General features: G+C 57.1%; 2 protein-coding genes across 2 annotated transcripts in view; both read right to left on the reverse strand.

Moving 5' to 3' along the window:
- The window catches only part of LOC108176037 (leukocyte immunoglobulin-like receptor subfamily A member 5), a 41669-nt gene that overhangs the window by 8934 nt on the left and 14168 nt on the right, over positions 1 to 18567 (reverse strand). The gene's annotated exons all lie outside the window — the stretch shown is intronic.
- LOC138846777 (natural cytotoxicity triggering receptor 1-like) lies at positions 13487 to 17070 on the reverse strand. Its single transcript, XM_070063480.1, has 5 exons — positions 17037 to 17070; positions 16922 to 16957; positions 15326 to 15627; positions 13840 to 13847; positions 13487 to 13736 (listed from the first exon to the last, which is right to left on the reverse strand). Exons 1-5 carry the CDS (start codon positions 17068 to 17070, stop codon positions 13487 to 13489), a joined length of 630 nt encoding a protein of 209 aa, XP_069919581.1.

Below are 18567 nucleotides of genomic sequence, written 5' to 3' on the forward strand. Positions count from 1 at the left end.
AAAGCATTTGATAAAATACAACACCCGTTCATGATGAAAACTCTAAGCAAACTGGGTTTGGAAGGAACATTCCTCAATACAATCAAAGCAATCTATGAAAAACCCACAGCCAACATCCTATTGAATGGGGAAAAGTTGGAAGCATTTCCACTGAGATCTGGGACCAGACAGGGATGTCCACTCTCACCACTGCTATTCAATATAGTTCTGGAGGTTCTAGCCAGAGCTATTAGGCAAGAAAAAGAAATTAAAGGGATACAAATTGGGAAGGAAGAACTCAAACTATCCCTCTTTGCAGATGATATGATTCTGTACTTAGGGGACCCAAAGAACTCTACTAAGAGATTATTGGAACTCATAGAAGAGTTTGGCAAAGTAGCAGGGTATAAAATCAATGCACAAAAATCAACAGCCTTTGTATACACAGACAATGCCACGGCTGAGGAAGAACTTCTAAGATCAATCCCATTCACAATAGCTACAAAAACAATCAAATACCTTGGAATAAACTTAACCAAGGACGTTAAAGATCTCTACGATGAAAATTACAAAACCTTAAAGAAAGAAATAGAAGAGGATACCAAGAAATGGAAAAATCTTCCATGCTCATGGATTGGAAGAATCAATATCATCAAAATGTCCATTCTCCCAAAAGCAATATATAAATTCAATGCAATACCAATCAAGATACCGAAGACCTTCTTCTCAGATCTGGAAAAATTGGTGCTGAAATTTATATGGAGGCACAATAGACCTCGAATAGCTAAAGCAATCTTGTACAACAAAAACAAAGCCGGAGGCATCACAATACCAGATTTCAGGACATACTACAGGGCAGTTGTAATCAAAACAGCATGGTACTGGTACAGAAACAGAAGGATAGACCAATGGAACAGAATTGAAACACCAGAAATCAACCCAAACATCTACAGCCAACTTATATTTGATCAAGGATCTAAAACTAATTCCTGGAGCAAGGACAGTCTATTCAATAAATGGTGCTGGGAAAATTGGATTTCCACGTGCAGAATCATGAAGCAAGACCCCTACCTTACGCCTTACACAAAAATCCACTCAACATGGATTAAAGACCTAAATCTACGACCTGACACCATCAAGTTACTAGAGAACATTGGAGAAACCCTTCAAGATATTGGCACAGGCAAAGAGTTTCTGGAAAAGACCCGGGAGGCACAGGCAGTCAAAGCCAAAATTAACTATTGGGATTGCATCAAATTGAGAAGTTTCTGTACTGCAAAAGAAACAGTCAGGAGAGTGAAGAGACAACCGACAGAATGGGAAAAAAATATTTGCAAACTATGCAACAGATAAAGGGTTAATAACCAGAATCTACAAAGAGATCAAGAAACTCCACAAAAACAAAACCAACAACCCACTTAAGAGATGGGCCAAGGACCTCAATAGACATTTTTCAAAAGAGGAAATCCAAATGGCCAACAGGCACATGAAAAACTGTTCAAGATCACTAGCAATCAGGGAAATGCAAATCAAAACCACAATGAGGTTTCACCTCACCCCGGTTAGAATGGCTCACATTCAGAAATCTACCAACAACAGATGCTGGCGAGGATGTGGGGAAAAAGGGACACTAACCCACTGTTGGTGGGAATGCAAACTGGTCAAGCCACTATGGAAGTCAGTCTGGAGATTCCTCAGAAACCTGAAGATAACCCTACCGTTTGACGCAGCCATCCCACTCCTTGGAATTTACCCAAAGGAATTTAAATTGGCAAACAAAAAAGCGGTCTGCAGCCTAATATTTATTGCAGCTCAATTCACAATAGCTAAGACCTGGAACCGACCTAAATGCCCATCAACGGTAGACTGGATAAAGAAATTATGGGATATGTACTTTTTAGAATACTATACCGCAGTAAGAAACAACGAAATCCAGTCATTTGCAACACAATGGAGGAATCTGGAACACATCATGCTGAGTGAAATAAGCCAGTCCCAAAGGGACAAATACCATATGTTCTCCCTGATCAGTGACAACTGACTGAACACCAAAAAGGAAACCTCCTGAAGTGAAATGGACACTATGGGAAATGGTGACTTGATCAGCATAGCCCTGACTGTTAATGAACAACTTAATACATTATCCCTCTTAGTAGTTTTTTTTTTTTTGTCTGTTCTACTTAATATGAGTGGTTTAATTCTGTAATTAATACACAGTTATTCTTAAGTGTTAAAAATTAACTGAAATGTGATCCCTGTTAAACATAAGAGTGGGAATAAGAGAGGGAAGAGATGTATAATTTGGGACATGCTCAAGCTGACTTGCCCCAAATGGTAGAGTTAGAAACATACCAGGGGATTCCAATTCAATCCCATCAAGGTGGCATGTACCAATGCCATCTCACTAGTCCAAGTGATCAATTTCAGTTCACAATTGATCATAATGAAAGGACTAAGAGTCAAAGGGAGCACATAAACAAGTCTAGTACCTGCTAACACTAACCGATGGAATAAATAAAGGGGAGAGTGATCCAACATTGGAAGTGAGATACTCAGCAGACTCATAGAATGGCAGATGTCCTAAATAGCACTCTGGCCTCAGAATCAGCCCTAAAGGCATTCGGATCTGGCTGAAAAGCCCATGAGAGTATTTCAGGCATGGAAAGCCAAGACACTCTGGCAAAAGATCTCTGCGAGTGAGATCCCAGTGGAAAGAACAGGTCTTCAAAGAAGGAGGTACCTTTCTCTGAAGGGAGGAGAGAACCTCCACTTTGACTATGACCTTGTCTAAACAAGATAAGAATCAGAGAACTCAGAGGGCTTCCATAGCCTTGGAAACTCATGACTGGAGCATAGGGAGACCACTGATGCCACAGACAGGAGTGTCAATTGCTAAAGTCAACTACAGGAGTCACTGTGCACTTACTCCTCATGTAGGATCTCTGCCCTTAATGTGCTGTGTATTGAGATTTAATGCTATAACGAGTACTCAAACAATATATTTCACTTTGTGTTTCTATGGGGGTGCAAACTGTTGAAATCTTTACTTAATGTATACTAAACTGATCCTCTGTTAAAAAAAAAAAAAAAGAAATTATCAACTCCCAACTTGACTCTCACTGGGATTAAACATGACAATAGGTCTGATCTGATTTCATCATCATTTTAAAAAAATCATCTATTATTTTTCACTTTATGTTTCTGTGTGGGAGCAAACTGTTGAAATCCTTACTTAATGTATACTAAGCTGATCTTCTGTATATTAAGATAATCGAAAATGAATCTTGATGTGAATGGAAGGGGAGAGGGAGTGGGAAAGGGGAGGGTAGTGGATGGGAGGGACGGTATGTGGGGGAAGCCATTGTAATCCATAAATCGTACTTTGGAAATTTATATTCATTAAATAAAAGTTAAAAAAAAAAAGAAAAACTCCTGAGTTTCCCCCCTGAAGGTATCAGACAGGAGGAATTTGGCTGGTGCCCTGGGTTAGAGGAAGGGTGAGCAAGACGCCTGGAGGATCAGGATCAGGAGCAGGGCATTTGAAATGCAGACACTGGGCTGCATCTGGAAGATGATCAGGCAGAAGGGGAGGGGACCCCACCTGGCAGGTTATCGGGTAGAAGGGGGCAGGGCAGGATGCAACTACTGGGCTGCCCCTGAACCCTTATCAGATGACTCTGAGATGCATATGCTGGTCCTAGAGGCCTTTGTCACACACACATAAGCTCATATCTGACCTCCTACCTAACAGGGGGTGCCTCTCTGCGGCAATATTTTCCCTTCCCTTCCCTTTGCTGAGTGAGTGGCAGCCTTGCTTTTCCTGCTGTGGCTTCCAGATCTTTACACAATGTGTTCCTTGTCTTTATGTTCCCTTGAGAGCTGTCCACGGTGCACAGACTTCTGAAGTTTTGGGGGTGATCAATTCAGCCATTTTCCCATTTGTTCCTCGTACTTTTGGAATCACAGCTAAGATGCTGTGATGAATTCTGAGATCACCTTTATCCAGGTTATTTTCTTCTCGGCATGTTAAATTTTTTTTAAAGAATGATACATTTATTTGAGAGGGAGAGATACAGAGTGAGGAGAGACAGAGGTTTCCCATCAGCTGGCTCACTCCCCAGATGGCTGGGCCAGGCTGAAGCCAGAATCCAGGAGCTTCTTCAGGGTCTCCCACGTGGGTGCAGGGATGTGGTGGAATGAGAAGGCTATGCCAAGATGGCCACTGGCAATGGAGCCTGCCTGGCAACAGGCTGTGATTGGATGGCTTCAGAAACTGCCTGGCAACAGGCTGTGATTGGTTATGGCTTAAACCACCCTTGACCGGATTTGCTGCCTTAGCTATATAAGCTGTTGTCCCAACTGAAATAAATGAGTTGCAGGCTGCTTGCTTCTGGCCTGCTTTACCCAGCTCCCCGGGTCCGTGGGGTGACTCTGTGCCACTTGCCCCCACCACGCTCCTCTTCGCAGAACGAATCCACAACAACACAGGGACCCAAGCACTTGGGCCATCCTCTACTGCTTCCCCAGACACATAAGTAGGGAGTTGGATCGTCAGTGGAACAGCCAGGACTCCAACCGGTAGCCATATGTGAGGCCAGTGCTGCAGCTGTTGGCTTTACTCCCTAAGCTACGCTGTGGTGGGGTGGAGTCCCCATCCCATTAATTGGAAACTCGGGAGAAGTATCCAGGTGCACCCTCAACCCCGCCTCACTGAACTCTGTGGGAAATGCAGACTTGCACCGCACAGACAAGCAGAGTAATCAGCCATCAGAGGAAGCCGGGCAGGCATCCGCACTCTTCCAGAACACCGGGTGCTGCCGTCCACCAGAGCCAACCGTGTTGTGGGGTTTACGTTAGGCGAGCACTGAGAAATCCAGATGACCTTGAACTTTTTGTGCCTGAAGAAACCCTGCACACACTTTCAGTCTTTCACTTCTGTGTGGTCCTCTCAGAGGGCGGAGGCCCATGGTCATCTGGGATTTTATCTTAGAGTTTGATGAGCCACAGCTTTTTAAAATATTTATTTGAAAGTCACAGTTACAGAGAGAAGGAGCAAGAGAGGTATCCATCTGCTGGTTCAGTCCCAATGGGCCCTCACAGCGGGAGCTCAGCTGATCCCCAGCCAGGAGCCAGGTGCTTCTTCTGAGTCCCCCAGATGGATGCAGGGGCCTAAGCACTTGGGCCATCTTCTGCTGCTTTCCCAGACCATAGCAGAGAGCTGGATCGGAAGTAGAGCAGCCAGGACTCGAACTGGTGCCCACAGGGGATGCCGGTACTGCAGGCGGCAGCTTTTATGCATAACACCACAGCGCAGGCCCGGATCCATTAACTGTGACCTCCCACATCTGAGCCCACGTGTCATCGCCTCCTCTGGTGAGTGCAATTTTGAATCCATCTTGAGTGACTGGTGTCCCGCCCAATTCCTGGCACAATTGCTAAAGGTCAAGAGGAGCGAATCCTGGCGTCACCACCCTCTAGGTGGGCTCCTGTGGACACTCAAGGCCACTGAGCTGTGTGTCCCTGGAGAGGAACAGCACAGAACCGCCCGGGAGCCTGCAGGGCGGTGGGCAGGGCTGCAGGAGGCCGGGACCCCTTCCCAGAATGCGCGTGGGAGCCGGGGGAAGCAGCACAGCCAGCCGCCCACCCGGGTCCCTGCCCCTGAGCAGGATTCCTGCAACCCCAGGTGAGCCCTGCCCGCTTCCCGCGGCTTCTCACCACGCATGCCCGGCCTCCCGCCTCCGCCCGCCCCCGGGGCACAGCCTCTCTGACCTGTGTTGTCCTGCGGCCCAGGTCCTTCTCTGGCTGTACCAAGCCTCTGGCAGCAGAAGCCCGAGGCCCAGCAGGACCAAGCCCACCAAGCCCATGCGGATAAGGTTCTCCAGGGTGAGGTCCTGGGTGCTGGGGCTGGGGCGTGCATGGAGGGGTCACCTAGGCTGGCCAGACCCAGTCACCCAGGACCCCACCTTCCCGCAGCTGCCTGAGCCCTGGGTCAGGCCTGTAGCTCACTCAGCAGCGGGGGAGCCTGGCTGGGGTGCGAGGGGCTGCTGGGCTCCAGTCCTCCTGAGAACAGGGACAGGACGTGAGGAGGAGGACACACCGGCCCTGCCCAGGACTCTGTACTTCCAGGCCCCCATATCTCATGAGGAAACTGAGTGTGGCCCTCTGATGAGCCGCCTCCACATCACCCTGTCGGGCTGCCCTGTGCTGCTGGGTCACCAGGGGAGCCCCACAGGGGCCGGGCCACGCAGCACCCACAGCCTGGCGAGCTTCTCCCTACAGCAGCATGTCCGGGGCCCATACCGCACCATGGCCTGTGCCCACTGCGCCCAAGCAGTCTCTGTCCTGGTCTAGATGTCCACCGAGCCCCCGGAATGTGAGTGAGGCCCATCCTGGGTGGGGTCCTGTCCAGCGCTGCATCTACTCTGGCCCCTGTGGGAGCCCGGCACGGAGCTGCTGGCCAGGGTGCTGGGCAGACCCCGAGATCCTGTGTGACCCCGTCAGACCCTCTGCAGGGACCACCAAGGTCCCTGCTGGGTCAGGAGGGAAGAGGGGCGGGGCTGCACGCTGGCTCCACCCACACCCTTCTCCCTCCTGCCCTGCAGTCCCACCGCCCTCACTCTGGGTGTCTGGCCCAGGAGCCCAAGCCCCGCACCCAATTCCCATCGACGCCTCCTCTCAGCGTCCCCGTGACCTACCCAGCTCCTGCTCAGGTGTGGCTTCCTCACTGTCACCCCAGCTCCAGGGCGGCACTGGGCTCTGAGCAGCCAGCAGCGCTGAGGCAGACACAGCGGTAGCGCCCCGCATACACCTCGGCCATGAGAGGGTGGGGAACGTGGCCTTGTTTCCGGGCTCCAGGGGCATCGCTCTGTCCCAGGGCTCTGGGATTCCCTCTCTATGCAGACGGCACTCCTGGGCCTCCAGGGTCCCCAACACCACAGGGCCCCAGGCCTGCCCAGGGTGATCACAGAGCCTGGCTCAGCCCGGAGGCTGGGTCTGGCGAGGGTCCCTGTAAGGAAACCAGAGGGTGGGTCCCAGGACCACGTCCCCTCGCAGGCCAGGACCCTCCCAGACGCCCTCCTCACCAGACAGGGCTGCTGTCCCCACCCCAGCTGCCCGGGGTGGCCCTTGTCCCATGGCGGGGGAGGGGACCGGCAGAGTGGGGGCACGCTCACCTGCCTGCACTCGGGTCCTGGGCCCGCACAGCCCTGGAGGAGAGCTCCCCGTGAGAGGGTTGCCCCTGCCCCTGCGCAGGTCCTCTCCTCCCCGGGACTCCTGAGCCTGGGGTCTCCAGGGAGCAGGGCCTGGCTGTGGGGGAGGGGGAAGTGTGCGGGGTCCCTCCCAGAGCAGGGTCTCCCCTCCCCGTCTTCCCGTCTCCCCAGGCAGAGCAGGACCACGAGGGCGGGGTCATTGCATCTCCTGACCGGCCCGGCACAGCGCCCGCGGCACGGACACACACCGGGTGTGGACGCTCGGAGGCCGGGTCCTCCCAGCATCGCAGGGCTGTTCCGCCCGCAGCCCACAGGAAGGGGCACCGCCCCCACCCCAGCCAGGCCCTCAGTCCCCAGGATGGGGGCACAGGCGCCCTGCAGGGATGGGGCCCCGCCCCGCCCTGTCAGCCGGCTCCGCCCTCCTCTCCCAGGGCCAGGACCCAGCACCAAGGACACGGGCCTCCCGGAGCCGCCCCTCAGGTGGGCTGATGCGCCCTGGGGTGGGGTCGTCCCCGCCCTCAGCCCCTCCTGTGGGGTCGCAGCCCGGCCACTTCCGGAGGACGCAGGTGGGCACAGCCCCGCTCCCGCCCGGCCCGGAGGTCCCGGGGCCCGACCCAGGGCGGGGGAGGCCCGGACGCCCCCTCCGCCGCGGACGCCGCTCCCACGCCCCTCAGCCACAGCTTCCCCTGACCCGACCACCCCGCTGCGGGGCCCTGAGGCCTCCCAGGACCTGCGCCGCCCCCTCCCTGCCGCCTGCCCTGACTCCCGGGGGAGGCGCCCTCACTGCGTCCCCTCACACACCCCTCTGCCCTGAGCCTCAGCTTCCCCGTGTGGGCGGACACGGACTCACCTGAGGCGGCCTCGCGCACACGCACACTGACTCTGGACTGCGCATGCGTATGCTGCCGCACTCGCGCAGATGCCAACCGACACGGGACTGCTCACACACTTATAGATGACTGTGCAGGCGCACATGGACATGCGGCGCTCAGACTCTGCTGAGGGCGCGTGGTTGCCGCTGTCTCCGTAGAGGAAGAGAGCGGGTCCTGGTAGGAAACGTGAGCCCTGACTGCTGCTCTGCGCGGCCCTGCAAGTCCTCGCCAGAGCAGGTGGGCGAGAAGAAGCCTCAGAAGCGTCCGAATTGGGAAGGAAGAAGCCATGTCGGCTCTCTCCTGATGACGCCATCTTACCTAAGACTACCTCTTCTGCTGATGACGTCATCTTACCTAAAGACAACCCAACGTCTCAACCAGAAGCTGCCCTCACTGGTCACCGTCAGGTCGCAGGATCGCGGTCCACACACGAACTCCCGTCAGCGCTCCAAGGGAGATCCACACAGCTCCACTTAGCAGAGCCCAGACCTCCAGCAGCCTGGAGTAAAACAAAACTCATGATTTACATGGAACCACAAAAGCCGCAAATATTAAAACCACCCTGAGACTAAAGCCCCAAGCCGAGGTATCTCGCAGTCTGATTCAAGACACACGACACAGCTGCGGTGTCCACACAGCATGGCAACAAATACGAACACACGGGGACACTGGGACAGCAGAGAGAACGCAGACGGACGGTCACGTGTTGCAGTCTACTGGTTTCTACAAGGGCATCGAGAACGCACACTGGGGAAGGAGAGGACCTGCGGTGTGCTTTGAAAACTGTTTCCATCTGCAGAAGACGGAATGACAGCCCTGTCTCACCGTGTGTGCAAAAGTCATGGGATTTTTATTGTTAGCCACCAAGGATGAATACATGTTTGAGGACTTAGATACGCTCCCTCTGGTCCGCATACAGGCGTGGGTCAAAACATTACACGTATAAGTAATATTGGGTCACTTAAATATCTCTAGGTCTTACCACAATCATTTTAAATTATGTGAAAGGGAACTACGTGAAACCTGAGATAATGAAACTCCTTTTAGAAAACAGAGGGGAACCCCGTGACGACGTCTGGGCAGTGATTGGTTGGCTGTGGCCACAGAAGCACAGACAACAGAAGCAAAATCCCACGGGTGGAGGAGGTCAATGCGGGGCAGCTGCTGGCGATGCTGGCATCCCAGTCAGAGTGCTGGCTTCCGGCCTGGCTGCCTCGCTTCGGACCCAGCGTCCCGCTGATGGGCCTGGGAAGGGAGCAGGAGACAGCATAGACTGGGGCCCTGGCACCCGCGAGGGAAGCAGGATGGAGCTCCAGGCCCCTGGCTGAGTATGTGCTGTTGCAGCCATTTGGGGGACTAAGTCACAGAAGTAGGATTCCTTCCTCTCTCTCTGGCTTCAGAAAAAAAAGCTTTGTGTGTGTCTGATGAGCTTTTTCTTCTGGTAATGTATTGAACGCCATCGATTCTTTAGTATCAAGTGACCGGTGCCTGCCTTCACCACCAACAACCAACCGGTGTGCTCATGATGCCTGCATTCCCCTCTCTGTATAGGAACGAGTATTCTTTGTGAGTATTTTCTTGGGAGTCAAAGTTTATGGGAGCATCCTTTCCAGGATTTCCCCATATGACTGTATCCGTCTCTGGTTTTGATAGCACTCTCTCCGTGCCTGATAGAACGTTCCTTTTTCCTATCCTCGGGAACAGTGTATGTAAATTTGGGAGTGTGTGGGCATGCATGTGTATGTGTTTCCTACCTGCATAAATACGTGTGAGGAATTCCCATGAAGCTTTGCAGCCTGGCGTTTAGACTGAGGGAGAATGTTGGATTCCCGAGTCACGGCATCGTCAGGTGTCAGGGCACGTTTTGGTCAGCCACAGTCGCCTGTATGCCGGCGCCCCCAACATTCTAATGAAGCTGACCGCTGCCGACCTCATCGTACTCTTGCTGCACGGCTTCTGTGTGCAGAGTCCTAGATACGCAGATCTGCACCACTGCAGGAGGACGCCCGGCCCCCGGTGGATATTCTCATAGGAATACAGCAGCGAGCTCTGCAGTTCCCAGCCCAGGAGTGAACGGCGGAGTTCAGAGTCCAGAGTGAAGTATGCGCCATCATGCAGGTGTGTGCCGGGACTCCTTGATGTCCCATGACCAGACTCACCCGGCACAGGGTTCCTAGAGCCGATCCCCACCAGTACAGGACATGTGGGTCGATTTACTACAACTTCCTGTTCCCATGATTTGGTTCCTTTTATTTATTTGTTAAAGATTTATTTATCTATATATTTGAAAGGCAGAGTTACCGGGGCAGGGGCCGGGGATGTGATCATCCGTCCACTGGTCCACTCCACAGAGGGCTGCAGTTATGGGATGCCGGCGCTGCAGGCAAGTGTGTTAAACTACTGTGCCACAGCGCCAGCCCCTTCAATCAATTTTATAGTAAGACCACTGCTCCCCGCGTATTTTAAAGGCGAGGGACATCCACCGTGCCCAGGGTGAGGTTCAGGAGGGTCCTGAGCTCAGGGGTCCTGGGGCGGCGCTGCCCTCCAGCACCCACGTGCGCGCCTGTCCTTGGCCCAGAGCACCCCTGAGTCCTGGCCTGGGCTTCCCAGGTGCTTCCTCCAGTGGGCGAGTCGTTGGCCACTCCAGCTCTGTCCCCTCTCGGAGGTCGGGGCTCGAAGGTCCACGCGCGAGCAAGGAGGGCCCAGCGTGACGTGGCTCCTCAGTCTTTGCAGACCCCGCCGTCAACCTGTCCCGCATGGGAGACGAGGAGACGGCCTCTCCCCCGCCGGCTCTGGAGCTGTCCCAGACCCGAGAGCAGACGCCACCCGGTGAGCGAAAGGTTCCTCCCAGCGCCTCAGAAACCACAGGGTGCGGGAGACAGTCACTGAGAGCCGAGCGCCCATTGGCTACCGTGGCACCATGTTTGCATATACCCACAAGACCCAGTCGGCATGGGGGGTGGGGTTCGTACCTCAGCCCCACCCTGGAACTAGAAAAGCGGGGTCTGGGGGCAGGGCCAGATGACATCAGCGGGTCTCATAGTAACGGCTGAGCCCACCTCTTACCTCCTGTTAAACATGGGGTGGGCTCATTCGCCCCCTGAGCAGGAAGTCCTACCCCCTCCTGCGTCCTGGGAGCCAATCACAGAGCTCGGGGGAAGTCCACTTCCTTTGGCCCAACCATGCACAGGCCGGAAGTCAATCCTAACCCGAAGGAAGTTTGTCTTCTAAGTTGAGCGTGGTTGGTGTTGGGCGTTTCTGGGCGTCCATGTTCGCTCGGGGGCTTCTGGAAGGATTTGCTGGGTCTTGGAGCAGAACTGCCTTTGTAAGCGCCGGTTTGGAGAGGAGGCTGCCAGCGGCTCTATGTAATGTTCGTTCCCTTCTAATATTTTCTAAGGCGCTTCATTAAATATAACTTATACCCATAGAACCTACCCTGCACAGTGCTGACCCACAGAGCAGGTCCGCCACCCGTCAGCATCCCTTGGGCCCCCCGTGGAGACCTGCCCACCCCACCCCAGTGATTTGGGAGGAGGGGCTGCCCTCGCTCAGCCTCGTGCTGCCAGAGCACTCAGGTGCCAGTCATGGAGGCTAAGGCTGGGCCGCACGGCTCACAGTTTATCGTCTGGTGTCCACGCCCACCGCGTGCCTGCAGACACAGTGTGAGGGCCACTGCAGAGCCACCTGCTGCTGCCGCTCCGTGTGGCAGGGCCAGAACCCGCCGCCTCCAGCTGGGCCTTTGCCCTTCATTCTGGGTGGGATCAGCCCCGTGGTCGTGCTCAGAGAGAATGGCCTTGGCCAGAGGGTGCTCCCTGCTGCCATGGCTCCCTGCACGCAAAGGCCTGGCAGTGGGAACCGGAAGCATCTGACCCTGTGAGCACCGGAGGTTAATTAAAATCCCCCACCAGCGATCATATCCAGGTCACGGGGAGGCACAGGGAGGGAGGACTCAGTGGCTGTCCACAGGGCGGCTCTGGGGCAGACCAGGAAACCAGTGCTCCCCAGATCCTGTGCCCACGGCTTGTCTTTGCAAGACCGAAAGAAGCCTTTGGAATCTTGAGCAAAACAGCATACGGGCCGGGACGCTTCGAGTCCGTGGGCTCAGCAGGGGTGGTCTTTGCCTCCTGTGGGACACCGGGTGGTGCTTGGGGATGCTTGTGGGCTGCTGCTACCCACGCCTCAATGCACAGAAGGCCCTGGCCAAAACCACACCACACGGAAGGTTCCAGAAACCCTGTTACAGAATGTGACAGTGGTCCTCAACCAGGGACACTTCTGCTCCCTAGGGGGTCACTGTTGGAGACAGGTTTTGTGGCAAAACAGAACAGGAGATTCGCCACACTCAGGGCTTCAAGGTGAACAGTGGACATTAGGCGTTCACAGCACAGCTCCACCGCCCCCGCCCACTCTGAGAGCGTCTGCATCCAGCACAGGAGCCCCCTCCCCAAGCGGCCCATCTGCCCCCACCCTCACCCCCACCCCCTGAGTCTGCCAGTCTCTCTGTCACTAGGGATTCAACCAGTGAGATCGCACCTGGGGCAGTGAGACCCCACCCACATCAGTGAGACCTCTCCCACACAGGTTGGTGACACCCCAACCACATCGGGGAGACCCCACCAAGATAGTGAGACCCCACCCGGGATGGTGAAACCCCACCCACTATGGTGAGACTCTTCCCACCCACATCAGTGACATCCCACCTGGGGTAGTTAGACCCCGCCCAGGTCAGTGGGACCCCACCTGGGGTAGTTAGACCCCACCGAGGCCAGTGGGACCTCACCCACTATGGTGAGACCCCTCCCACCAGGTCAGTGACACCAAACCTGTAACAGTAGGACCCCAGCCAGGATGGTGAGACCCCACTCACGCTGGTGGGACCATACCACTGTCGGTGAGACCCCGCCAGGGTGGGAGAAGCTCTGGCACTTGGGCTGTGCCAGGGCTGCAGACTCCAGGGCCACCAGGTAACTCCGTTCCCCACCTCATTGGGCAGAAAGGGCCCTGGAGGACGGGTTTGGGGTCCCGAGCTATGGTGTCAGCATGAGGGGAGGAGGGAGGCCCCAGTCTCAGGGAGTCCCAGGGTCCATCCCTCGCCCTGGGTGATCATCACTGGACTTCAAGGGTAGCAGTTAAACGAGCCTCTGTCCATCTCCCAGCCTGTGGCCCTCGGGTACAGCGGTGGGAAAGAGACTGGGGGGGAGGGCACCCCGCAGGCCACGGGAGGGAGAGATCAGGACATAGCGCATGATGGGAAGCAGCCCTGAAGTGACCTCAAATAGTTCACGGAAACCCAAACTGCGTTCTGAGTGTGCGTGAAGTTTCAGCCGCAGCCTTGCTATGGAGGACAGGGCTGTTTGCTTTGTCAGGGGAGACCAGGGTGGGGCAGCGGTGGCCGAGCAGATGCACACGCCAAGGAGCGGATCTGCCTCAGCAGGCCGTCACCTCCACCCCCGCCCCCCAATCCGTGCAGGTGACCCCCGCTCTGCAGCACAGCCCAGACGTCTGAGTCCATGCCGGCCTGGGCACGCGGCCGGCTCCCTCCCGGGTCCTCCATCTGCAGAGCCAGTCTTCAGCCAGGAGCCACGTCAGAGCCACCAGCACCAGGACAGCCAGGCCGATCCGCAGGATGTTCTGGGCGGTGTGATCCCAGGCGGCTGTGGCTGGGGCAGAGGGGCCGCTGATGGGATGCAGCACTGCACCCACCCGCTCCTCTCCCCTCACCTCCCAGACCTTCCTCCTGCCCCCACCCCGCGGGAGCCCCGCTACTCACCGTCCTGGACTCTGGACACTGTGGTTCCGAGACGGGGTTCCGGAGAGCCTGCTGTGGAAGGGAGGGTTGGATTTGGCTTCCACCCGCCCAGCCTCTCCTTCCTCAGCCCAGCCCCGCCACACCCCGCGGCTTTCCAGGTCTCCACCCCATGCCTCACAGGGGTCCCAGCGGCCTCACCCCGCGGGCAGGGCCCCCAGGTCCCAGGCAGAAGCTGGCGTTGCACTATTGCGCATGCGTCTCTGTGCCTCGCACCGCGACGGGGGCTCTGCGCCCCCCTCACGCGGGTCTTTCTCCACAAGGCGTCAAATCCAAAGCCTGGCACTCCCCTGGGGTCCTGAGCCAGCCCCCTGCCCACCAGCCTCCTGGCCAGTCCCTTGTCACCAGGTCCCCTTCCTGACTTCCGGCACTGCTGGGTCGCCCCCTGTTTTTCTGGAAATCTCTTCGTTCTGAGAACCAATCGACTAACGGGCTCCGTTGGCCAGTGTTCACCCAGATGTCTCCTGCGTGTGCCCAGCCAGGCGGCCCTGCTTAGCCCTCCAGGGTCCCCCTTCCAGGTCACCAGCGCTCCTTGTGTGCGATGCCAGGGGGCTTCTAAAACTTCACGGGACACGGAATTAAAAGAGAAGTTTATGGGGCCAGTGCTGTGGCATAATGGGCTAAAGCCTCCGCCTATAGCACCAGCACCCCATATGGGCACCGGTTCGATCCCCGCTGCTCCACGTCTCTCCAGCTCCCTGCTAATGTGCCTGGGAAAGCAGCAGAAGATGGCCCAGTCCTTTTACCCCTGCACTTTCCATGAGCTCTCTGAACTGCCCTCATATAACACATTTCTCTCTCCTGACATCTCTCATGGACGCTCCATCCACTCCAGCCAGGACGCTTGTGCCCCAGAGACCAGGAGGTTTTTCTGGTTGATGGGCACTGCTGTATAGGTTGCCCGTCCCTTATCCAAAATGCTAGGGACCGGAAGTACTCCAGATGGGCTTGTCCTGGGATTTGGAATATTCCCATACACACAGTGAGGTCTCCTGGAGACTGCGCCCATGTCTTAAACACAAGATTCCCTGCATGTGACGGGCCCCGGGGACACAAGCTCTGGGTAACTTCTCATCTTGTCCCTAGTGCACCTGTGTTCTGCATATGGACCAGCATGAGAGGGAGGGTGCGGGTTTCACTCTCGGCGGCTTGTGGGCACTGAACACCACCACACCTGGGGCACCTGCACTGCACTGTGCAGTTGGGGAAGCCCACAGCAACCACGGGCACACACAGGAAGGCTCCAGCTCTCCCGATCATGGAGGAGCAAGCTACTCACCAGGAGCAGGGGCGGGGTGTGTGGGTTCCAGGCTGGGGTCTCCCACATCTGGAGACAGAGATGAAGAGGACAGGTCGGGGCTGGGGGCTTCCTCTGCTCCCTCCATTCTCCTTCCCTGGCCCCCTGGGGTGGACGTCCCTTCGACAGGACCCTGGGGTTTCTTTAGGAGCCCAGGGAGGACCTGGGAACTGGGGGCTTCCTCACCTGTGACCAGGAGCTTCACGGGCTCACTGGGGAAGGACCACACATGGTCACTATAGGTGCCAAAACACCTGTACGTGCCTGTGTGTGCCGAGGTCACAGGGCCCACGGGGAACTCCGCAGGCACCGCCCCGTGGCTGCCCTGTGCGTGGCTGGGCCCGCCTTCCTGGAGCAGGAAGAAGGTGTTGGTCACAGTCTCTAGCCGGCAGTAGAAGGTCACATTCTCTCCCGAGGTCACCGTGGGCCCTGGTTGAACCCATAGGGTGGGCGTGTCGTACATTCCTGCACAAGAAGGTGGGCAGTGTCTTCCTCCTCCCAGGCTCCCCCCCTGCAACCTCAGACCCTCCTCCTCCCCCCACATCTGCCCCAGCCACAGACACGCCCTCCCCAGCCGTGCTCCCAGGTAGAGCCACTCAGTGCCCCCAGCTTCCAGGAGCGAGGATCAGACTCTCTGGGATCCGCTGTCCACGGGGTTTTCCCAGAGTTTGGCCGCTAGGACCACAATCCCAGCACAGCCTGGGGCAGCCGATGGCCAGGGGCCACCTCAGGGCCACCAGTCAGAGAATCGGGTGGGGCGGCCGTTTGCTTATGTCTTTGGGGGAAACATACATAACATAGAATTCAGCATCTTAACAGCTTTAAGCTTCACCCCATGTCTCAACTTCTTTTGCAAGCTCAGCCCGTTCCCTCGCATGCGGTGCAGCCCACGTTTGCCACGCATTCCCCAGGGGACACTCGGCTGCTTGCAGCTCTCGGCCCTTCTGATCCAGGCTGCGGTGACTCGGGGCCAAAGCTCTCTGTGTTTGTCACGAGCCCTCCTGCAGATCCTACCAAGTGCTTCAGTCTGAGACACAGGTCCCCGGCTGTAGGGAGCGCCATGGCCCGGACACCTTCCCTCCATGGGAGCGGCCCTCCTACAGGACAAGCCTCTCTCTCTTTCTGGCCTGCTTCTCTCCCCTGTCCCAGGGACCCGGGTGCCGTCCTCTGTAGGAGCCCTGCACCGATGCCCTGCTGGGCTTCCTTCTCCTACAGGCTCCTCCCAGAGGAAGCAGCCCCCATTCTGACACCTGCAGAGCATGGCCGGGTGGGGCTGCCCCCCGTCCCCTGCCCCCCACCACTGCATGGCAGCGGGCAGACTCACCGGTGACCACCAGATCCAGGGGCTCGCTGGGCTCTGACCAGAGCTCCCCGCTGCGGCAGAAGCAGCGGTAGCGCCCTGCAGTGCGCGAGGTCATGGCCGCGATGGGGAACCGGACTCCGCCCCTCGCTCTGGATCGCTCGGGTCTCCCCCAGGCAGAGAGGCCCCCCTCGGAGCGCAGCTGGTACTCCTCGGCCCCGGGGAGCCCCTGGCACCAGATGGCTGCTGGCTTCCCCTCTGGAATCCTGGAGTCGGGCTCGGCCCAGATGCTGGGCCTGGTCAGTGCCTCTGGAAGGGAATCAGAACCTGAGTTTCCGGAAGGACCCCACCCCAGTCCCCTCCCACCAGCAACAGCCCCGCCCACTCCCAGTTTTCCCAGTGGTGGTGACTTCCTGGGGACCTCGAGGGTGACCCTGGGGCGGTGAAGGGAGGACTCACGCTTCTGGGTGCTGATTCTCCAGCTCAGACAAAGCCCTGGGAGGCAGGAACCATGGGTCGTGTTGCCCCCCACCCGTACCCCCGGCCTCCATTGCCCTCCCGTACCAGGACTCACCGAGGCAGAGCAGGGCCGTGAGAGGGGAGGTCATGGCGCAGATTCGGGCAGGAGGTGTGTGTGGCCGGCCGGCGAGGGGCACAGGATGTGGTGGGTGAGGCCCTACACTGCTCACCCTGGGGATTTCACACTGACTTTCTTACAGGTGGGGTCACAGCCCTCCTTCCGCCACCTGATCACGGCCCCACGGACATCCAACCACACCTGCGCCCTCGGTGTTCCTGTCAGCTCCAACACCACACCACTCCCTCCCCAGAGCTCCCGTCCATTGCTGGCCTGGGTGGCTCCTGTTGTTTCTGGGTGCCCCAGGGCCGGGTCTGGGTGGGTTCACAGCGCATCTGCAGCTCCGGAACAGGGGGGAAGGCAGATGGAGGAGCCCAGTCCCGGGGCGGCCCTGGGAGGTCACCGTGCTGTCCACATGCAGGGGAGACGAGGGAGGGCACAGGGTTTCGTGTCCCCCACTTAAACTCCTCAGGGCCGTGGAGACACGTGGGACTCCGCACCGCCCCCCGTCTGGAAAAGGGAGCGTGGGCTCTGTCTCCTTTCTGAGCAACAGAACCGGGAGAACTGCCGCCATCTCCCTGCAGGTGCAGGAGCGAGGGTGGGGATGAGAAGGCGGGTTTTCTGTGCTCCCAGGAAGTGACAGTGAACAAGGCCCCTCCTGTGTGACCTGGCTGGTGCCCCCAGGGCCCTGATCACATCCGTGCCTGTGAGTACTCGTGATGGGGGAGATGGCAGTGGCTGGATTTCAGAGACAGCATCGGGACCGAGGCAGGGCCGCTCTGGCTCCGGGGGTCGACACCTGGGGTGGGTTTCTTCTCCTGTCCTGGGTTACTGGGACCGGCTCACCCTGAGCTCCCCCAACACAGCTTTCTCCAAACACCGACCACGGAACTCGAGTCAACCCTGGCGTCATGAGGATGAAGCCAAAGTCCCCACGGGGTCTCCTGGTGTGGGGGTCCAACTCTGGCTTTCACCTGAGTTTCTGATCTTCTATTTTTAAATTCAGAAAATTTGGGAGGGAGGGAGGGAGGAGAGTGAGAGAGAGAGAGAGAGAGGGAGAGAGAGAGTGCTCCATCTGCTGGATCACTTCCCAAATGCCTGAGATGGCTAGGGTGAGGCCAGGACAGAACATTTCCTTGCCATGTTGTAACTCCTCCAGGGTCCTCTTGGATAAAGTTCCAGTGAGTCCGCGCCCCGGGGTGAGGGAGGGTTCTTTGTTTCCTCCTGAGGCCGGTTGTTCTCGCTGAGGGTTTACCTGCAGTGGGTTCTACTCCCCATGGAGGTCCCCAGCACCCTTTCTGTGGTCTCCCCAGTTCCCCCGGGGCTGGGTGCCCAGCAGGCGGCAGCTCTCCGGTGGACGCTGTGGGTGTGCAGGTTCCCACCCAACTCGGTCAGACTCAGCCTCATGCTCTTGTGAAGGCCGTGGGTGTTGGGTTTTCAGGACTTTGCTTCCAGATCTGCAGGTGCAGGCTCCCTGTGTGTGGCCGGCTGGGGTGGTGACCGGAGCTTTTCCCTGAGGGCCGAGGGT

Source organism: Oryctolagus cuniculus, chromosome 18 (genome assembly GCF_964237555.1).
Source record: "Oryctolagus cuniculus chromosome 18, mOryCun1.1, whole genome shotgun sequence".
Lineage (NCBI taxonomy): Eukaryota > Metazoa > Chordata > Mammalia > Lagomorpha > Leporidae > Oryctolagus > Oryctolagus cuniculus.

Coding starts and splice junctions, on each gene's coding strand:
- LOC138846777 (XM_070063480.1), bottom strand. CDS start 17,070: ATGACCTCCCCTCTCACGGCCCTGCTCTGCCTCG. Junction 16,958..17,036: donor CACGGCCCTGCTCTGCCTCG/GTGAGTCCTGGT, acceptor CCTGCCTCCCAG/GGCTTTGTCTGAGCTGGAGA. Junction 15,628..16,921: donor GAGAATCAGCACCCAGAAGC/GTGAGTCCTCCC, acceptor CTTCTTGTGCAG/GAATGTACGACACGCCCACC.